This window comes from Siphateles boraxobius, unplaced genomic scaffold (assembly GCF_051911475.1).
Source record: "Siphateles boraxobius isolate OS27281-9 unplaced genomic scaffold, OSU_SipBor_1 12, whole genome shotgun sequence".
Lineage (NCBI taxonomy): Eukaryota > Metazoa > Chordata > Actinopteri > Cypriniformes > Leuciscidae > Siphateles > Siphateles boraxobius.
Window position 1 is genome coordinate 2,220,624 of NW_027508722.1, and position 18,633 is coordinate 2,239,256.

The following is an 18,633-nucleotide window of genomic DNA, read 5'->3' on the forward strand; positions in this document are numbered from 1 at the left end:
CTTAAAGAGATAACTCACCCAAAAAATGAAAATTTGGTCATCATATACTAACCATCATGTTGTTCCAAACCTGTATGTGTTTCTTTCTTCTGCTGAACACAAAAGAAGATATTTTAAAGAATGTTGGTTATCAAACAGTTTACGGTAGCCATTAACTCCCATAGTAAGAAGAAAATACTATGGAAGTCAATGGATGCCATCAACTGTGGTTACCCACATTCTTTAAAATACCTTCTTTCGTGTTCAACAGAAGAAAGAAACTCATAAAGGTTTGGAACAACGTAAGGGTGAGTAAATGATGTCTAAATTTTCATTTTTGGGTGAATTAACCCTTTAACCACCTCGCTACACTCAATGGCCTTGGGCGTTACCAAAAACTTTCAAAATACAAAGACGTGGCACTCATATGACTAATGTATGGGGAAAAAGGGCAAAGCGCCATATGGTGGAATAAGTCAATAGAGCCAATAGAGCCAATCATCGATTGGTAAAGTCATGAACAATAGAGCCAAAGTCATGACATCACTGCAGCTGCTATAAGAAGCTCAGGTTGCTATAAAAACAGTCAGTGTTCTGAAATGTGTCCTTTTTAATAATTTTTTTAATGCTGGTCCAGCCTGAAAAATAAGCTTTTTAACACTATTTGAGCATAAGTAGTAACATTTACAGGACAGTGCATGTCAGATTTTGTTGCTGATTTAAATTATATAATTTAAATGTGAGTTCGGCCAGCAGTTTTTGAGATTTCAGGATTCCCCCAGTCATTTAGATAGGACTTGGTCTTGGATGCCCAGAGACATTGCAAATATGGCCGCCGAGTGGACAGACTTTCATTGAAAAAGGACTTTGGTATTGCATACACAAACCATATATCAATTGAATCAAAAAAAAAAAAAAGTTTTCATTGAAATCTAAAAAATATTTTCTTTTAGGATTCTGAAAAAAATCAGATAAAAAGAAAAGTGCATCTAGCGCATGTTTACATAGGAAAACAATGGAAAAACAGCGCAGTGAAATGCAACAATGCGTTCTGTGTGAATATTTACTAGACGCTCATGTGAAACGATCACATATATATTTTATATTCTTCAGAAGTGTCTGTATTGAAGTACGCCGCCTTTTCACGTGTCGCTGACCCTCTTTTACTTTGCCAGATAATATAAATATAACAGAGGCAGCACGATCGGCAAAATGTTGGTGTCATTCAACATAATGGGCAATATATCACATCACCAAAAATAATCAAGGTCATGTCCAAAAATCATGATATAAGTAAGGCATAATGTACATCCAGCCTGTTGTTGTCACGGAACACACACTGGAGGCAGAAAATCCAAAAGCAGTAGTTTAATATAAAAGGGCAATCCAAACTCTTAGTCATCCAGGCAGGGGTCAAAAGTCCAATAAGGCAATCCAAAACATAAAATACAAACGAGAACCAGAATGATACAAATAACGGAAGTGTGGGGACATAATACAAGGACTCCGTGACACATACTGAAACAGACAGGGTTATATACACAGGGAATCGACAATGATAATGGGGAATTGGCTGAGTGCAATGATCAGTGATAAGAAACAGCTGAGTGCAATGATGAGACAAAGGATCGTGGGAAATGTAGTTCATAAGTGAAGGACACCGTGGGAAAGGAGGACATCTAGTGGACATCAGGGGAACACAAACCCAACACTGTGACATAACCCCCCCTCTACGGAGCGGCTACCAGACGCTCCATGACAACAACAAGAAACACAGAAAACACAACACAATATAATACAAGAGGTTCAGGAGGGAGGTGGAACGGTGGAGGATCAGGGGGAGGGAAGGTGGGCCAGGTCCATGAAGGGAGACAGGAACAAGGAGTGAGGGTTTAACCGGGGACCGGGGCAAAACAAAAAATCTATCGGGCATCCAGGGGTAAACACAAAGTCTATCGGGATGCCAGGGCGAAACGCACAGTTCATCGGGAGGCCAGGGCGAGACGCAAAGTCCATCGGGCGGCCAGGGCGAGACGTAAAGTCCATCGGGCGGCCAGGGCGAAGAAGACCTCTCGGGCGGCCAGGGCGGCGAAGACCCCTCGGGCGGCCAGGGCGGCGAAGACCCCTCGGGCGGCCAGGGCGGCCCCTCGGGCGGCCAGGGCGGCGAAGACCCCTCGGGCGGCCAGGGCGGCGAAGACCCCTCGGGCGGCCAGGGCGGCGAAGACCCCTCGGGCGGCCAGGGCGGCGAAGACCCCTCGGGCGGCCAGGGCGGCGAAGACCCCTCGGGCGGCCAGGGCGGCGAAGACCCCTCGGGCGGCCAGGGCGGCGAAGACCCCTCGGGCGGCCAGGGCGGCGAAGACCCCTCGGGCGGCCAGGGCGGCGAAGACCCCTCGGGCGGCCAGGGCGGCGAAGACCCCTCGGGCGGCCAGGGCGGCGAAGACCCCTCGGGCGGCCAGGGCGGCGAAGACCCCTCGGGCGGCCAGGGCGGCGAAGACCCCTCGGGCGGCCAGGGCGGCGAAGACCCCTCGGGCGGCCAGGGCGGCGAAGTCCCCTCGGGCGGCCAGGGCGGCGAAGACCCCTCGGGCGGCCAGGGCGGCGAAGACCCCTCGGGCGGCCAGGGCGGCGAAGACCCCTCGGGCGGCCAGGGCGGAGCAGACACCGGCTCAGGAACAGCAGACACCGGCTCAGGAACAGCAGACACCGGCTCAGGAACAGCAGACACCGGCTCAGGAACAGCAGACACCGGCTCAGGAACAGCAGACACCGGCTCAGGAACAGCAGACACCGGCTCAGGAACAGCAGACACCGGCTCAGGAACAGCAGACACCGGCTCAGGAACAGCAGACACCGGCTCAGGAACAGCCACAAGAACTGTAATAGTCACAAAAACAGACACAAACACAGAAACAAACACTGGCTCTGGAACAGGCACTGGCTCTGGAACAGGCACTGGCTCTGGAACAGACACTGGCTCTGGAACAGACACTGGCTCTGGAACAGACACTGGCTCTGGAACAGACACTGGCTCTGGAACAGACACTGGCTCTGGAACAGACACTGGCTCTGGAACAGACACTGGCTCTGGAACAGACACTGGCTCTGGAACAGACACTGGCTCTGGAACAGACACTGGCTCTGGAACAGACACTGGCTCTGGAACAGACACTGGCTCTGGAACAGACACTGGCTCTGGAACAGACACTGGCTCTGGAAGAGACACTGGCTCTGGAACAGACACTGGCTCTGGAACAGACACTGGCTCTGGAACAGACACTGGCTCTGGAACAGGCATTGGCTCAGCCTCCGGCTCTGGAACAGGCATTGGCTCAGCCTCCGGCTCTGGAACAGGCATTGGCTCAGCCTCCGGCTCTGGAACAGGCATTGGCTCAGCCTCCGGCTCTGGAACAGGCATTGGCTCAGCCTCCGGCTCTGGAACAGGCATTGGCTCAGTCTCCGGCTCTGGAACAGGCATTGGCTCTGCCTCCGGCTCTGGAACAGGCATAGGCTCTGGAACAAGCATTGGCTCTGCCTCCGGATCTGGAACGGGCAATGGCTCTGCCTCCAGCTCTGGAACAGCAGACACTAGCTCCGGCTCTGGAACAGCAGACATGGGCATGTCCAGGATCCGAACCAGACGCTCCAGATAGTCCAGATCCAAGAAGGCAGACGGCACTGGCTCTGCCTCCGGCTCTGGAACGGATACTGGCTCTGCCTCCGGCTCTGGAACAGGCATTGGCTCTGCCTCCGGCTCTGGAACCGGCAATGGCTCTGCCTCCGGCTCTGGAACCGGCAATGGCTCTGCCTCCGGCTCTGGAATGGGCACTGGCTCTGCCTCCGGCTCTGGAACGGCCATTGGCTCTGCCTCCGGCTCCGGCTCTGGAACAGCAGACACTGGTTCCGGCTCTGGAACAGCAGACACGGGCATGTCCAGGATCCGAGCCAGACGCTCCAGATAGTCCCGGCCCAGGAAGGCGGACGGAACGTGAACAGTCTCTCGCTGGGCAGACGTGACGTGAACAGTCTCTCGCTGGGCAGACGTGACGTGAACAGTCTCTCGCTGGGCAGACGTGACGTGAACAGTCTCTCGCTGGGCAGACGTGACGTGAACAGTCTCTCGCTGGGCAGACGTGACGTGAACAGTCTCTCGCTGGGCAGACGTGACGTGAACAGTCTCTCGCTGGGCAGACGTGACGTGAACAGTCTCTCGCTGGGCAGACGTGACGTGAACAGTCTCTCGCTGGGCAGACGGAACGTGAACAGTCTCTCGCTGGGCAGACGGAACGTGAACAGTCTCTCGCTGGGCAGACGGAACGTGAACAGTCTCTCGCTGGGCAGACGGAACGTGAAGATTCTCTGACTGGGCAGACGGGACGTGAACAGTCTCTGACTGGGTAGACGGGACGTGAACAGTCTCTGACTGGGCAGACGGGACGTGAACAGGCTCTCGACCACCTCCTCCACTGCGACCTCCACGGGTTCCACGAAACTTAACTAATCGGGTCCCCTTAAAAAACTCCCTTCTCTCCCGCTCGGTGGCTGGGGAAGAGATATTGAGAAACATACCGCTGGATCTTGTGTGACGGAGTCCTTCTGTCACGGAACACACACTGGAGGCAGAAAATCCAAAAGCAGTAGTTTAATATAAAAGGGCAATCCAAACTCTTAGTCATCCAGGCAGGGGTCAAAAGTCCAATAAGGCAATCCAAAACATAAAATACAAACGAGAACCAGAATGATACAAATAACGGAAGTGTGGGGACATAATACAAGGACTCCGTGACACATACTGAAACAGACAGGGTTATATACACAGGGAATCGACAATGATAATGGGGAATTGGCTGAGTGCAATGATCAGTGATAAGAAACAGCTGAGTGCAATGATGAGACAAAGGATCGTGGGAAATGTAGTTCATAAGTGAAGGACACCGTGGGAAAGGAGGACATCTAGTGGACATCAGGGGAACACAAACCCAACACTGTGACAGTTGTTCTCTCAGAATAAACCCCCGACAGGGTGATGAGGTCTTGCATCAGCCTGAAAGGGGTTTATTCTGAGATAACAACCGGCTAGATGTACATTATCCCGGTTATTACATAGCTACTTGCCACATAAGTAAATAATTAGACACGAAATATTGCCCTGAGTTGAAATATTTGATTAGGTCTTTAAACGGAAAGCTTTGGTAAAGAGAGCAGTTTCAGCGGCGAGTTCAAACTAGACGGACATTTAAGGGATACGGTATACAGTCACACCGCTTTTTTCACAGCTTTTCCCCACACAAATAATTATAGAGATAATTTACCGCTGGATGGCGCTATTGACCAATCAGAATCAAGTATTCCACAGAGCCGTGTAATAAAGTCTATGTATTGATTATCGCAACAGACCTAATAAAGTCAAAATCAGGTTCATATTTTGAAACCTGACACCTCATAATGTCTTTAAACACATACTTTAGACACTTCTGACATAACTATGACCATGTGCACTTCATAAGAAGGAAGAGGGGGAGACAGCATACCAGGAAGTCCTCTTCACAAAAGACTTTCCCACAGACGTAGTAAAAGGCTTTTCCCCGGAGCTTCCGACCTGCACAGAACACACAACAAACACATTTTACCACCAATTCAGCAACATTACAGGACATCGGTAAATTATAAAAATCTAAAAACAAAATTACTTTTTTTTATTTTAAACAACAAAAATTCTTTGCACTTATATGCAAGGTGACATAAGGGTAATGCAGATGTATTTTAGTTTCATTGAGATACTATTTTAGTTCTTTTTTAGTATTTGGAATTCATTTTTATTTTTTTATTTAAAATGTAATTTTATTTAAAGTTTTGTAATTTTTTTTTGTTATTTTTATGAAATGTGTCTTTATACGTTTTATTACTTTATACTTTAGTTTTATCTTTAATTACAGGTGAAACTCGAAAAATTTGAATATCGTGCAAAAGTTATAATTTTGATGATTATGGCTTATAGCGTATTCAATCTCAGAAAATTAATATAATACATGAAAAAAGGATTTTAAATACAGAAATGTCGTCCCTCTGAAAAGTATAATCATGCATATGTATATAGTTATATATACTAAATATATTAGTTTCACCTTTTAATTTGAATTACTGTTGCACAATATTCAAATTTTTCGAGTTTCATCTGTATTTAGTAGCCTACATACTGTATATAATGTTAAATAAAAACAAACAAATTGAGAAAAATAATCAAATAAAATTTCAAATAAAATTGAGAAACGTTGCTTTGGCAACCAGCTGAAATACAATAACTTTAAGCTTTTTTATATTTTATTTCAGTTAACGCTTATTTTGTTTCATGTAACGAAAAAGTTTTTTATTTTAGATTTAGTTGACTGTAACCTGGGCTAATGAGGTGTTGATAGGATTTTTTTTAAACTGTTTATTACCTTTTCCCAATAAAAGGACATAAGGCAATTACATGACCTAACATGCTTCCATCTTAAGCATAATCAAACAATATTGCACATTTTAAACACACTCAGTGTCACAATCTGAATTATTCTCGCTTCAGCATAACCCTTATTAAATAAATACCTAACAATGTTATAACTGAATCTGATACATGTTTAACAAGGTTAAAAAATAAACAGGGGCTAAACTCTTAAGTACATGAGGGAAAGGTTTAATGAATCCAATATAAACACACAGTAAGCACATTAAGAAAGTGTAGCTCAGAAAGCCCGTGCTGATGACTCCCTGTCCCAATCTGGACTTCAACAGACAGACAGACAAACCCTTCCCATTCAGACAGACCCCGTCCCACAGGAAAGGGGAACATTCCTCACATTTTCTGCAGAGGGGGGTTCAGGCCATTATCGCGTACAAGCCCAAGCCTTCATGTTACAGTGGAACACAGTCAAGCTAAACAAGACGCTCGCTGAGATCACTTCACCCTGTGAATGAGTCTGCTGGCGTCATGAATGTTTACTTTAATGCTGAAACCATCACGGCTCACGTTTTTCCACAGACACATCGACACACGAGTCGCGTAGCCACGTGAAACGGTTTCAAGTGCTGAGACGTACACTACCATTCAAAAGTTTGGGTCTGTAAGACTTGTTAAATGTTTTTTAAAAGAAGTCTCTTTTGCAATCCAAGGCGAGGCTGTATTTATTTGATCAAAAATAAGGTAAAAATACAGTGAAACATTATTATAATTTCAAAGAACTGTTTTCTATTTTAATATATATATATTAAATTCTCAGCATCATTACTCCCGTCTTCAGTGTCACATGATCATTCAGAAATCACTCTAATATGATGATTTGATGCTCAGGAAACAGCATCTGATGTTTCTGATTATTATTAATGTGGTAACACGTTACAATAATGTTCATTAGTTAATGTGTTACCGAACATGAACTAACAGTCAGCAATACATTTGTTACAGTATTTATTAATGTTAGTTAATAAAAATCCAGCTGTTCATTGTTTGTTCATGTTAGTTCACAGTGCATTAACTAATGTTAACAAATACAACCTTTGATTTTAATAACGTATTAGTAAATGTTGAAATGAATATTAACTAAGATGAATTAATGCTGAAGAAGTATTGTTCATTATTAGTTCATGGTAACTAATGTTAACTAATGAACCTTATTGCAAAGTGTTACCATTAATGTTGAAAACATTTCTTTTTATAACATTATAAATGTTAAACTGTTGTTTTTGATTAAGTTAATGCATCTATGCTAAATTTTAAAAAATCAGCAGTATGTGAGAAAATGAGAAGACATTTGTCTGGGTGAAAAGCTCACAGACAGAGATCAGTCTGTTGCCAAATGAAACAGACGTCAATCACAGGGAATGCTGGGAAGATGCGAACAACAGGACTGGCTTTAACTTTCTCCAGGGAGATGAGGGTAAATATACCGAACGTTTTTACACACACACACGCACGCACGCACGCACGTGCACAAACACACACACACACACACACGTTCTCTCATAAATACAAGAACACACACACACAAGGCTTTCTGAGGCTTACGGTGACTCCAGCGAGCTCAGATATCTATAAAAAAAGCTATAAGCTAATAAAACATCTAATTTATCTTTAAGTAGTATATTTTATATTTACCATGATAGTTAACATGTTCTGAAAACTATTATACACTTACATATTCACTGAAAGTCATTAGATTTATTTAGTATGTTTTACAATGTCAGCTAATGAATGAGGACTTTTGAGCATTGATAGGAATGTGAGGACAGATTTATGACAGCGCACAGAAACTGCTTTCTGAATGGAGGAAAACATTATTCTCCAGTTTAGCTTCAGATTTACTGAAGAGACCAAAATTCAGCAATGTCTCTTCTAAAAGAAATATGAAAATAACGATGATGATAGATCGGTGAAACTAGTCACATGGGGTCTTCCTCATGGGAGGACACCCGAGTGTTAAATGGTCATGTTTTACTGAAAGATAAGCATGTGGATCATTTTCTACCTAAAGAGTTTTACTTACATGCATCTAGATGATGTTCACCAAATGTTAGCAATTCAGACTGGGATTTGTTGTTTGATTTGTTATATAATTTCAGTTATCCATTTCTATTCGATTTGGTACATACATACAGCACTATGAGTGCTTTAAGCAAATTACCACTTTAAGGACATTAAGTGAGTGTGAAACATTCCCTGCAAATTCAATACAAAGGTAAACATATTACTCTCCCTCATGTTGTTCTACCCCGTAAGACCTTCGTTCATCTTCATAACACGAATTAAGATATTTTTGATTAAATCTGAGAGCTGGATCACTCCTCCATAGGCTTCTAAGGGATTGAAACTTTTTCCCCGAAAAATTATTAAAGACTTCGTTAAAATAGTCCAAGTGACTACAGTGGCTCAACCTTAAGTTTATCAAGCGACGAGAATACTTTTTGTGCGCAAAAACAAACAAAAGTAACGACTTTATTTCAACTCTTCATTTCCTTCTCTGTGGGCCTCGAGTGAGTTCACTAGTGTAACAGCGCAGCGCTTCTGTGTTGTACGTCACACGCATCACACACACATGACCAGCGTCGGCCAAAAGTGAGCCTACGTGTGACGTACAACACAGAAGCGCTGCACTGTTACACTAGTGAACACACAGAAAGTATTCTCGTCGCTTGATAAACTTAAGATTGAGCCACTGTAGTCACTTGAACTATTTTAACGATGTCTTTATTTACTTTTCAGGGCCGTCAAGTTTCAATCCCTTAGAAGCCTATGGAAATGGTGAACTATCCCTTTAAGAGACATGGTGATAACTGGACCTTGTGTTTTTAAGACATTTTGAGTTACAAAAAAATAGGATTAAATCCTGTTCCAATCCTGTATGCACTTCTTTCTTCTGTGGAGCTTCTTTTCATTTAGAAAAATGTCTCTCTTTTTTTTGTCCGTACAATGAAACTCAATGGGGTCCAATGTTGTTTGGACCTTGACGTTTTTCAAAATATATTTGTGTTCCGCGGAAGAAATAAAGTCAAACAGGATTGGAATGATACGAGTGTGAGTTTTGGGTGAACTATCCCTTTAAGACTAACTATTCGACTTCAGTTCACCAAAAATAGCTCAGGTCTAGATGTGTGCCAATGGTATTGCTTTGTTATTTTTGTTATTTAATGCAATGACATCTTTTTGAGGCAAATATCTATATCTATAAGTACGTTAGAGGATACAGGATTACCAAGCCATCCAATTTCTGCTCTGTACAGCACTTAAATGTCAGGGAATCCCCGGTGGGTCTGAGACTGGGAGCGTTTGCAGTGGGTCACGAATAAAGCTGCCCTCCTAACAGCTCCAGAACAATGAGCAGTCTGTCCCGTCACACAAACCACTGCCGAACACCAGGACTTCACACAGAACAAGCCAAAGTGAGTTCAAGAAAGCAAGTCTTGATTGTCCACAAGAGATAAAGAATTTGGTAGTGTCTGTTGAACAGAGTCAGTGATTTTTGGCTCTCTCTCTGAGCTTCTGTTTAGTAAAGATTAGGGTTGGGTCTTGAGAACTGGTCCCATTATTCCAAAACCCGGGGATTCGATAAGATGCACGCATTGCAGTTCCTCTTATCGATTTCTTTGTGTGCATTTTAACCCATTCAGGTGCAAGAAGACTCACGTGCTGTTCTTTGTGCTGGGTACACATCCAAAGCGCGTGCACAGAAAAATATATTTTAATGTGATTTTAAAACATTCAAGTGGCAGAAGACTCATGTGCGGTTCTCAAACCGAAAGCCGCTTCTCATACTGAATAGTGTGTGATACTGAACTGAATTATCTTCCGCGTCTTTTTGCACTTGAACTGACAAATACACAAACAAATATGTCAAATTATCCTTGTAAACAGTCGGTTTTGTATTAAGTGAACATAAGCAGTTGGGAAAGAAACTGTATGTGTAACAGTATACAAGTCCTTCTCAAAGAATTAGCATATTGTGATAAAGTTCATTATTTTCCATAATGTAATGATAAAAATTAAACTTTCATATATTTTAGATTCATTGCACACCAACTGAAATATTTCAGGTCTTTTATTGTTTTAATACTGATGATTTTGGCATACAGCTCATGAAAACCCAAAATTCCTATCTCAAAAAATTAGCATATCATGAAAAGGGTCTCTAAACGAGCTATTAACCTAATCATCTGAATCAACTAATTAACTCTAAACACCTGCAAAAGATTCCTGAGGCTTTTAAAAACTCCCAGCCTGTTTCATTACTCAAAACCGCAATCATGGATAAGACTGGCGACCTGACTGCTGTCCAGAAGGCCTTCATTGACACCCTCAAGCAAGAGGGTAAGACACAGAAAGAAATTTCTGAACAAATAGGCTGTTCCCAGAGTGCTGTATCAAGCACCTCAGTGGGAAGTCTGTGGGAAGGAAAAAGTGTGGCAAAAAACGCTGCACAACGAGAAGAGGTGACCGGACCCTGAGGAAGATTGTGGAGAAGGACCGATTCCAGACCTTGGGGGACCTGCGGAAGCAGTGGACTGAGTCTGGAGTAGAAACATCCAGAGCCACCGTGCACAGGCGTGTGCAGGAAATGGGCTACAGGTGCCGCATTCCCCAGGTCAAGCCACTTTTGAACCAGAAACAGCGGCAGAAGCGCCTGACCTGGACTACAGAGAAGCAGCACTGGACTTCAGGCACTTTGGCATTTCCTTCTCCCCAGTCTCCCTCGAGACTCTGGCACCTTGATTTCCGAATGACATGCAAAATTTGCTTTCGTCCGAAAAAAGTAATTTGGACCACTGAGCAACAGTCCAGTGCTGCTTCTCTAAAATATATGAAAGTTTAATTTTTATCATTGCAATATGGAAAATAATGAACTTTATCACAATATGCTAATTTTTTGAGAAGGACCTGTATTTGATCCATGCAGCTCTTAAAGTGACAGCAGCCTAATAAACCTGCTCTATAATAACATTTATCAAACAACAAAAGACAAAGAGAAAATTAACTCGCTGTTGACTGAATAACTTTCGTAACTATATTTGTAATGTATATTTTATTTAAAAAGTGCATAATTTTGATTAGTTATTTGATTAGTTTCTGTACCAGAATACTTGAAAATCTTAAAACACTGTTTACTTCAATCGTATCTTTGTTCAGTTGTATCTATTTGTGCAATTGCTAATTTGTTCTTTTTTTAATTACTGAGTGTTTACTTGTCTTTAATAATGCTTGAAATGTATATTAGTTAGGCTGGTTGTTTTGCTATGGTATTTTTAAACCATACGCAAATGTTCCTTGTGTAAGTGTTATTTAGCCTGTTGATTTTTGTTAATGATATTCAGCTACAATTAAATGTTTTGCAATAAGACTTAAATCTGAATGTCATCTTAGGTTTTTTTTTACCTTATTGGAATCAAATTAGGAATAGATAAGAATCGGAATCGTAAAATTAAATTGATACCCAACCCTAGTAAAGACATAAAAAAGACTCATCTGATCTACATTGGAGGAATTAAATGTACCTTAATACACTGTAAAATATGATTTTTCGATGAGTATGTTTTACATGAAAACATTATCAGTTATTCTACTTAAATGTAATGTTTAATTCAATGTGTTACTTGCCTTTTCCATGTAATTACTTGTGAAATTTACTAGCAATTTCTGAGTGAACATTGTTTTTAAAGTAAATCCTACACCCATTTTTTCTACATTGTACTTTAAGAGCATGTTGTCCCTGGCACTAGTTGGTGCATCAGCCTATGTCACTTCCTGTACAACTTTTCAGAGGTCCATGAAGTATGTCCAAAAAAGAAGACAGAAATCAAAGAATTTCTTCTTGGCCTGTTGAGATTTGAAGTATTATGGGGGCTTTGCACTGTTTTCCTTCTCACTTTCCCTTATATGGGGCGTTTGTGTAGTCTATGATGCTATTTCTAAGCAAGTCTCTCTGATCTAAACACAGCATGAGTTCTGCAAGAGGATATTACTGAGAGATCAGTTTGAGTGTACAAGTGTTAGAGGTTTGATCAACCGAATCCCCAGCATAAAAATCTGAACTGTTTGGAATAAATTATACAAAGTTACACCATAAAACTAGGACACACAGCGGACGCCTAATCACTGTAGAATAAATACTTTAAACAGTGTCTATACGGTCTCATGGCTACAGTGCACAAAAAGTATGGCCAAATTACAACCGAATATTTTCACTTTGGTGTTTCCGAAATATAAAAGTTGCGATTTTATCATTTGAAACATGCTGTGTTTTTTGTCCACTCAACAAAGCAATTTTGACCCAGTACGACTTATAGTCAGTTGCAACTTATTTTCCTGGAAAATACAGTATTTATTTGACAAATAGCCATATAAAAATGCGGGATAACGGTCTGTTCACACCAACACAAATGTCCTGCGTGAAAACTCAAATATTTTCGCAGACAGATCGTCTGTTCAGACCAATTGTGCAGACGGGCTATATGGAAATGCTAATTCACTCTCTGACAGTAGATGGCGCTAACAGAAAAGCATAAATACCCGGTTACTCAGGAACGCAAAGCAACGCTGTGCAACTTTCAGTTTCTGACGCCTGACTGTCACGGAGAATAAAGGAAGTGAAACTAATTACCGTATTTTCCCGACTATAAGTCGCACTTTTTTTCATAGTTTGGCTGTTCCTGGGACTTATATATCAAAATTAATTCATACTGACTGACATGAACCGAGTGAAAACATGACCGTCTACAGCCACGAGAGGTGATCTATGCTGCTCCTGTAGCCGACCCCCTGAAAAAATAAACTGTTAACTGAAACATTAACTTAAAGACAACTGAGAAAGACTGAACACAAACAAAATGCCCCCCAAAAGAAAATCCTATTCTGCAGATTACAAACTGCAGGTAGTAAAACATGCAGCCGAAAACGGTAATCGAGCGGCAGAAAGAAAGTTTGGAGTGAGTGAGAAATTTATATAGCGCTTTCACACACACACACACACACACACACACACACACACACACACACACACACACACACACACACACACACACACACACACACACACACACACACACACACACACACACACACACACACTTTTTCCATGTACCATCTCTCCTCAACCACCACTACTTTTTTCTTTTTCTTTAGTAATAGGGGTTTAGTAATAGTAATAGATATTGGGTTAAATGTGGTATCCTAAATTTTCGCAAATATATGGAAATGATCACAACAAAATCAAATTCATTTTGATTGCAAAAATCAAAAAAAAAAATTTCGCTGCATGTCGGGGATGATATACCGTATGCCACCATTCAACCAAAAAATGCAGAGATATTATTTTTTGTCCACATCGCCCCGCCGAATTCAGGACGAGCGCGTTTGTTGACATGTTTACAGCAAGCTAACTGAATAACACATCTGGTTTTCACATGACACACATTTGAAGCTAACTTCTATTTCAATGCTTCTGAGGTATGCAAATAGAGTGGTATTATGAACTAGCAATGCATGAGCCTAGCATTCGGGTCTTCATTTACGGTCTGCGCTCTGACCTGAGAGATAAAACACCTGTTTCTCTCGTTCCCTCTCGGACTCCGGCTGACATAACAGAACCGGCATTCCTCCATCCGCTCATCCGAGCCGTCACTCGCCTACTCTCTATGCACTCGAGTTCTCACTATCTTTAGTCTCGTAATCCGTGTAAACAGGTGGAGGTACACGCGGACATGTTTACTACGCTCATAACGAGAATCTGGACACACACTGAGAACAAAAGCGAGCGCCGCTGTGCGTCAAAGGCAGTCATGCAGACGAGAAGCTCAGGAATGCTCATTTTCCTTCAAATAGCTCCCATTCCCAGAGGCCCGAGCAGAGCTAAATAAAGTGTGAGGAAACGAGACTGGATGAATGCATGGAATGAAGGTTTATCACTGAGCGCAAGTTCTGTTTAGTTTAGTTCACTCAGACTCAACTCTGTTTCCTGTCAGCATATATGATCTGAACACACACACTCGCACACGCACACGCACACACACTGCCGTTCGAAAGTTTGGGATCGGTAAGATGTTTAATGTTTTTAAAATAAGTCTCTTAGGCTCACCAAGACTGCATTTATTTGATAAAAAAAACCAACAACAAAAAACATTAATATTGTGAAATATTATTACAATTTAAAATAACTGTTTTTCTATTTGAACGTATTTCAAAATGTAATTTATTCCTGTGATGGTAAAGCTGAATTTTCAGCTTTTAAAGAAGAGCATTTATTTTGTTTGACATTTATTTTATTGAGGAGGAATAACCCCTTGAGATGGACCATCTCGTTTTCGAGGGGGTCCTCAAATCTAGATACGAAAACTGACCTTACAACAGCTGTCAAATAAGACATAACAAAAAACAAAACAAAAAACAAATACACAATAAGAAAAAAACAACATACTTTATAATAATGGTAAGCACAGAAATATATAACTAAAACCAATACAAACAAGACATTCACTCTTGTAAACACATGTAATATGTACCTAAACACACATCTAGACACAAATAAACAAAAATGTATGTGCCATGCCAAAAATAGGTTACAATGACACCAGTAAAAAAAAAAAAAGTCAAAAGCAATTATATATATATTCAGAAGATGTTGAGCTCGGTGATTCTTAAATATTGAAAAAGAAGTGAAAGAGCGAATTGAAATTGGAAGGTTATTCCATTCGTACGGTGCTTTATATTGAAATGCTTATCTTCCTATTTCTTTATTATCTGAGGAATGAAATAATACATTTGGTTATTATGACGCAAGTAATAAGATGACCTAAACGGAATTAAATACTGTTTTAAATAAGCATTTTGAATAGAATCTTTTGTAACTTTATAAATGTCTTTATTGACACTTTTGACCACTTTAATGCATCCTTGCTGAATAAAAGAATTAATTTATTTCACTTCTTTCCAAAAAAAAACAAAGAAACAATCCTACTGACCACAGACTTCTGAACGGTAGTACTTCCTGTTACAAAAGCTTTCTGTTTCAGATGAAAGCTGTTCTTTTCCACTTTCTATTTATCAAAGAATTCTGAAAAACATTTTTATACAACTGTTTCCAACGTTGATAATAATCATGTTTCTTGAGCATCAAATCATCATATTATAGTGATTTCTGAAGGATCATGTGACACTGAAGACTGGAGTGATGATGCTGAAAATACAGCTTTGATCACAGGAATAAATTTAAAATATATTAAAATAGTTAAGTTATTTAAATTATAAAATAACAATATTTTTTACAATTATTTGTATTGTATTTTTAATCAAATAAATGCAGCCATGGTGAGCATATCAAGAGACTTCTTTCAAAAACATTAAAAATCTTACCGGTCCCAAACTTTTGCACGGCAGTGTTTATATGCCTGAACCACAAGCTAAAAACACAAATCCCTCGCACAGCACATTCATTCATATGACATTCACTCCAACACATACAAAGGAGTGAATTCAGGTTGAATTTATTCTACACTTGCATACTTGCAAAAAACATGGACAAATAAATTGGGGCAAAACCACGAGACCTGCATGTGCATTTCTTAGAGAAGAAATCAAAGTTTTGATGGGCAGTCTGAATTGTTTAACAGAAATGAATCAAATTGAACAAAGCAGAGTAAATTCCGAGAGTAAATCATCTCTGATTTATCATGAGTGATAATGTAAACAAGATGAAGCCAGGCAATGCAAATGTGAAATGGTGAAATGTACACGGATGTTCAAAAGTTTGGGATCGGTAAGATTTTTAATGTTTTTGAAAGAAGTCTCTTATGCTCACCGAGACTGCATTTATTTGATTAAAAATACAACAACAAAAAACAGTAATATTGTGAAATATTATTACAATTTAAAATGTATTAATTAATATATTTTAAAATGTCATTGATTTGTGAGATGGTTAAAGCTGAATTTTAAGCATCATTAGTCCAGTCTTCAGTGTGACCCTTCAGAAATCACTCTAATATGATGATTTGCTTTTCAAGACGTTTTATTCAAGATTATTAGAAAAATATTATTATTAATATCAATGATGAAACAAATTTTTTAGGATTCTTTAACGAAGAGAAAGTTATTTTCAATTTATTTTAAATAGAAACTTTTGTAACATTATAAATGTCTTTACTGTAATTTTTGAACAATTTAGTGCATCCTTCCTGAATAAAACAATTAACTTGTTGTTATTTTTTTTATTTATTTTATTAGTATATTTTATGATACTCTCGTGTGTGAGATGTGTGTGTGTATGATACTCTCGTGTGAGATGTGTGTGTGTAAGATACTCTCGTGTGTGAGATGTGTGTGTGTATGATAATCTCGTGTGTGAGATGTGTGTGTGTATGATACTCTCGTGTGTGAGATGTGTGTGTGTAAGATACTCTCGTGTGTGAGATGGGAGTGTGTATGATACTCTCGTGTGTGAGATGTGTGTGTGTATGATACTCTCGTGTGTGAGATGGGAGTGTGTATGATACTCTCGTGTGTGAGATGTGTGTGTGTAAGATACTCTCGTGTGTGAGGTGTGTGTGTGTAAGATACTCTGGGTGTGAGATGGGAGTGTGTATGATACTCTCGTGTGTGAGGTGTGTGTGTGTATGATACTCTCGTGTGTGAGATGTGTGTGTGTATGATACTCTCGTGTGTGAGATGTGTGAGTATGATACTCTCGTGTGTGAGATGGGAGTGTGTATGATACTCTCGTGTGTGAGATGTGTGTGTGTATGATACTCTCGTGTGTGCGATGTGTGTGTGTAAGATACTCTCGTGTGTGAGGTGTGTGTGTGTAAGATACTCTGGGTGTGAGATGGGAGTGTGTATGATACTCTCGTGTGTGAGGTGTGTGTGTGTATGATACTCTCGTGTGTGAGATGTGTGTGTGTATGATACTCTCGTGTGAGATGTGTGTGTGTAAGATACTCTCGTGTGTGAGATGTGTGAGTATGATACTCTCGTGTGTGAGATGGGAGTGTGTATGATACTCTCGTGTGTGAGATGTGTGTGTGTATGATACTCTCGTGTGTGCGATGTGTGTGTGTAAGATACTCTCGTGTGTGAGGTGTGTGTGTGTAAGATACTCTGGGTGTGAGATGGGAGTGTGTATGATACTCTCGTGTGTGAGGTGTGTGTGTGTATGATACTCTCGTGTGTGAGATGTGTGTGTGTATGATACTCTCGTGTGTGAGATGTGTGTGTATGATACTCTCGTGTGTGAGATGTGTGTGTGTAAGATACTCTCGTGTGTGAGGTGTGTGTGTGTAAGATACTCTGGGTGTGAGATGGGAGTGTGTATGATACTCTCGTGTGTGAGGTGTGTGTGTATGATACTCTCGTGTGTGAGATGTGTGTGTGTAAGATACTCTCGTGTGTGAGATGTGTGTGAGATGGGAGTGTGTATGATACTCTCGTGTGAGATGTGTGTGTGTAAGATACTCTCGTGTGTGAGATGTGTGTGTGTATGATACTCTCGTGTGTGAGATGTGTGTGTGTATGATACTCTCGTGTGTGAGATGTGTGTGTGTATGATAATCTCGTGTGTGAGATGTGTGTGTGTATGATACTCTCGTGTGTGAGATTTGTGTGTTTATGATACTCTCGTGTGTGAGATGTGTGTGTGTATGATACTCTCGTGTGTGAGATGTGTGTGTGTATGATACTCTCGTGTGTGAGATGTGTGTGTGTATGATACTCTCGTGTGTGAGATGTGTGTGTGTATGATACTCTCGTGTGTGAGGTGTGTGTGTGTAAGATACTCTCGTGTGTGAGATGGGAGTGTGTAAGATACTCTCGTGTGTGAGATGTGTGTGTGTATGATACTCTCGTGTGTGAGGTGTGTGTGTATGATACTCTCGTGTGTGAGATGGGTGTGTGTAAGATACTCTCGTGTGTGAGGTGTGTGTGTGTATGATACTCTCGTGTGTGAGATGTGTGTGTGAATGATACTCTCGTGTGTGAGATGTGTGTGTGTATGATACTCTCGTGTGTGAGATGTGTGTGTGTATGATACTCTCGTGTGTGAGGTGTGTGTGTGTATGATACTCTCGTGTGTGAGATGTGTGTGTGTATGATACTCTCGTGTGTGAGATGTGTGTGTGTATGATACTCTCGTGTGTGAGATGTGTGTG

At 41.0% G+C, this 18,633-nt stretch overlaps 1 protein-coding gene across 1 annotated transcript in view; it reads right to left on the bottom strand.

The window, feature by feature from the left end:
* The window catches only part of limd1a (LIM domains containing 1a), a 42,400-nt gene that overhangs the window by 7,376 nt on the left and 16,391 nt on the right, over positions 1–18,633 (bottom strand). Inside the window, exon 3 of the mRNA XM_077206199.1 lies at positions 5,505–5,572. Coding sequence (XP_077062314.1) covers positions 5,505–5,572 — 68 coding nt within the window. The remainder of the gene's footprint in view (positions 1–5,504; positions 5,573–18,633) is intronic.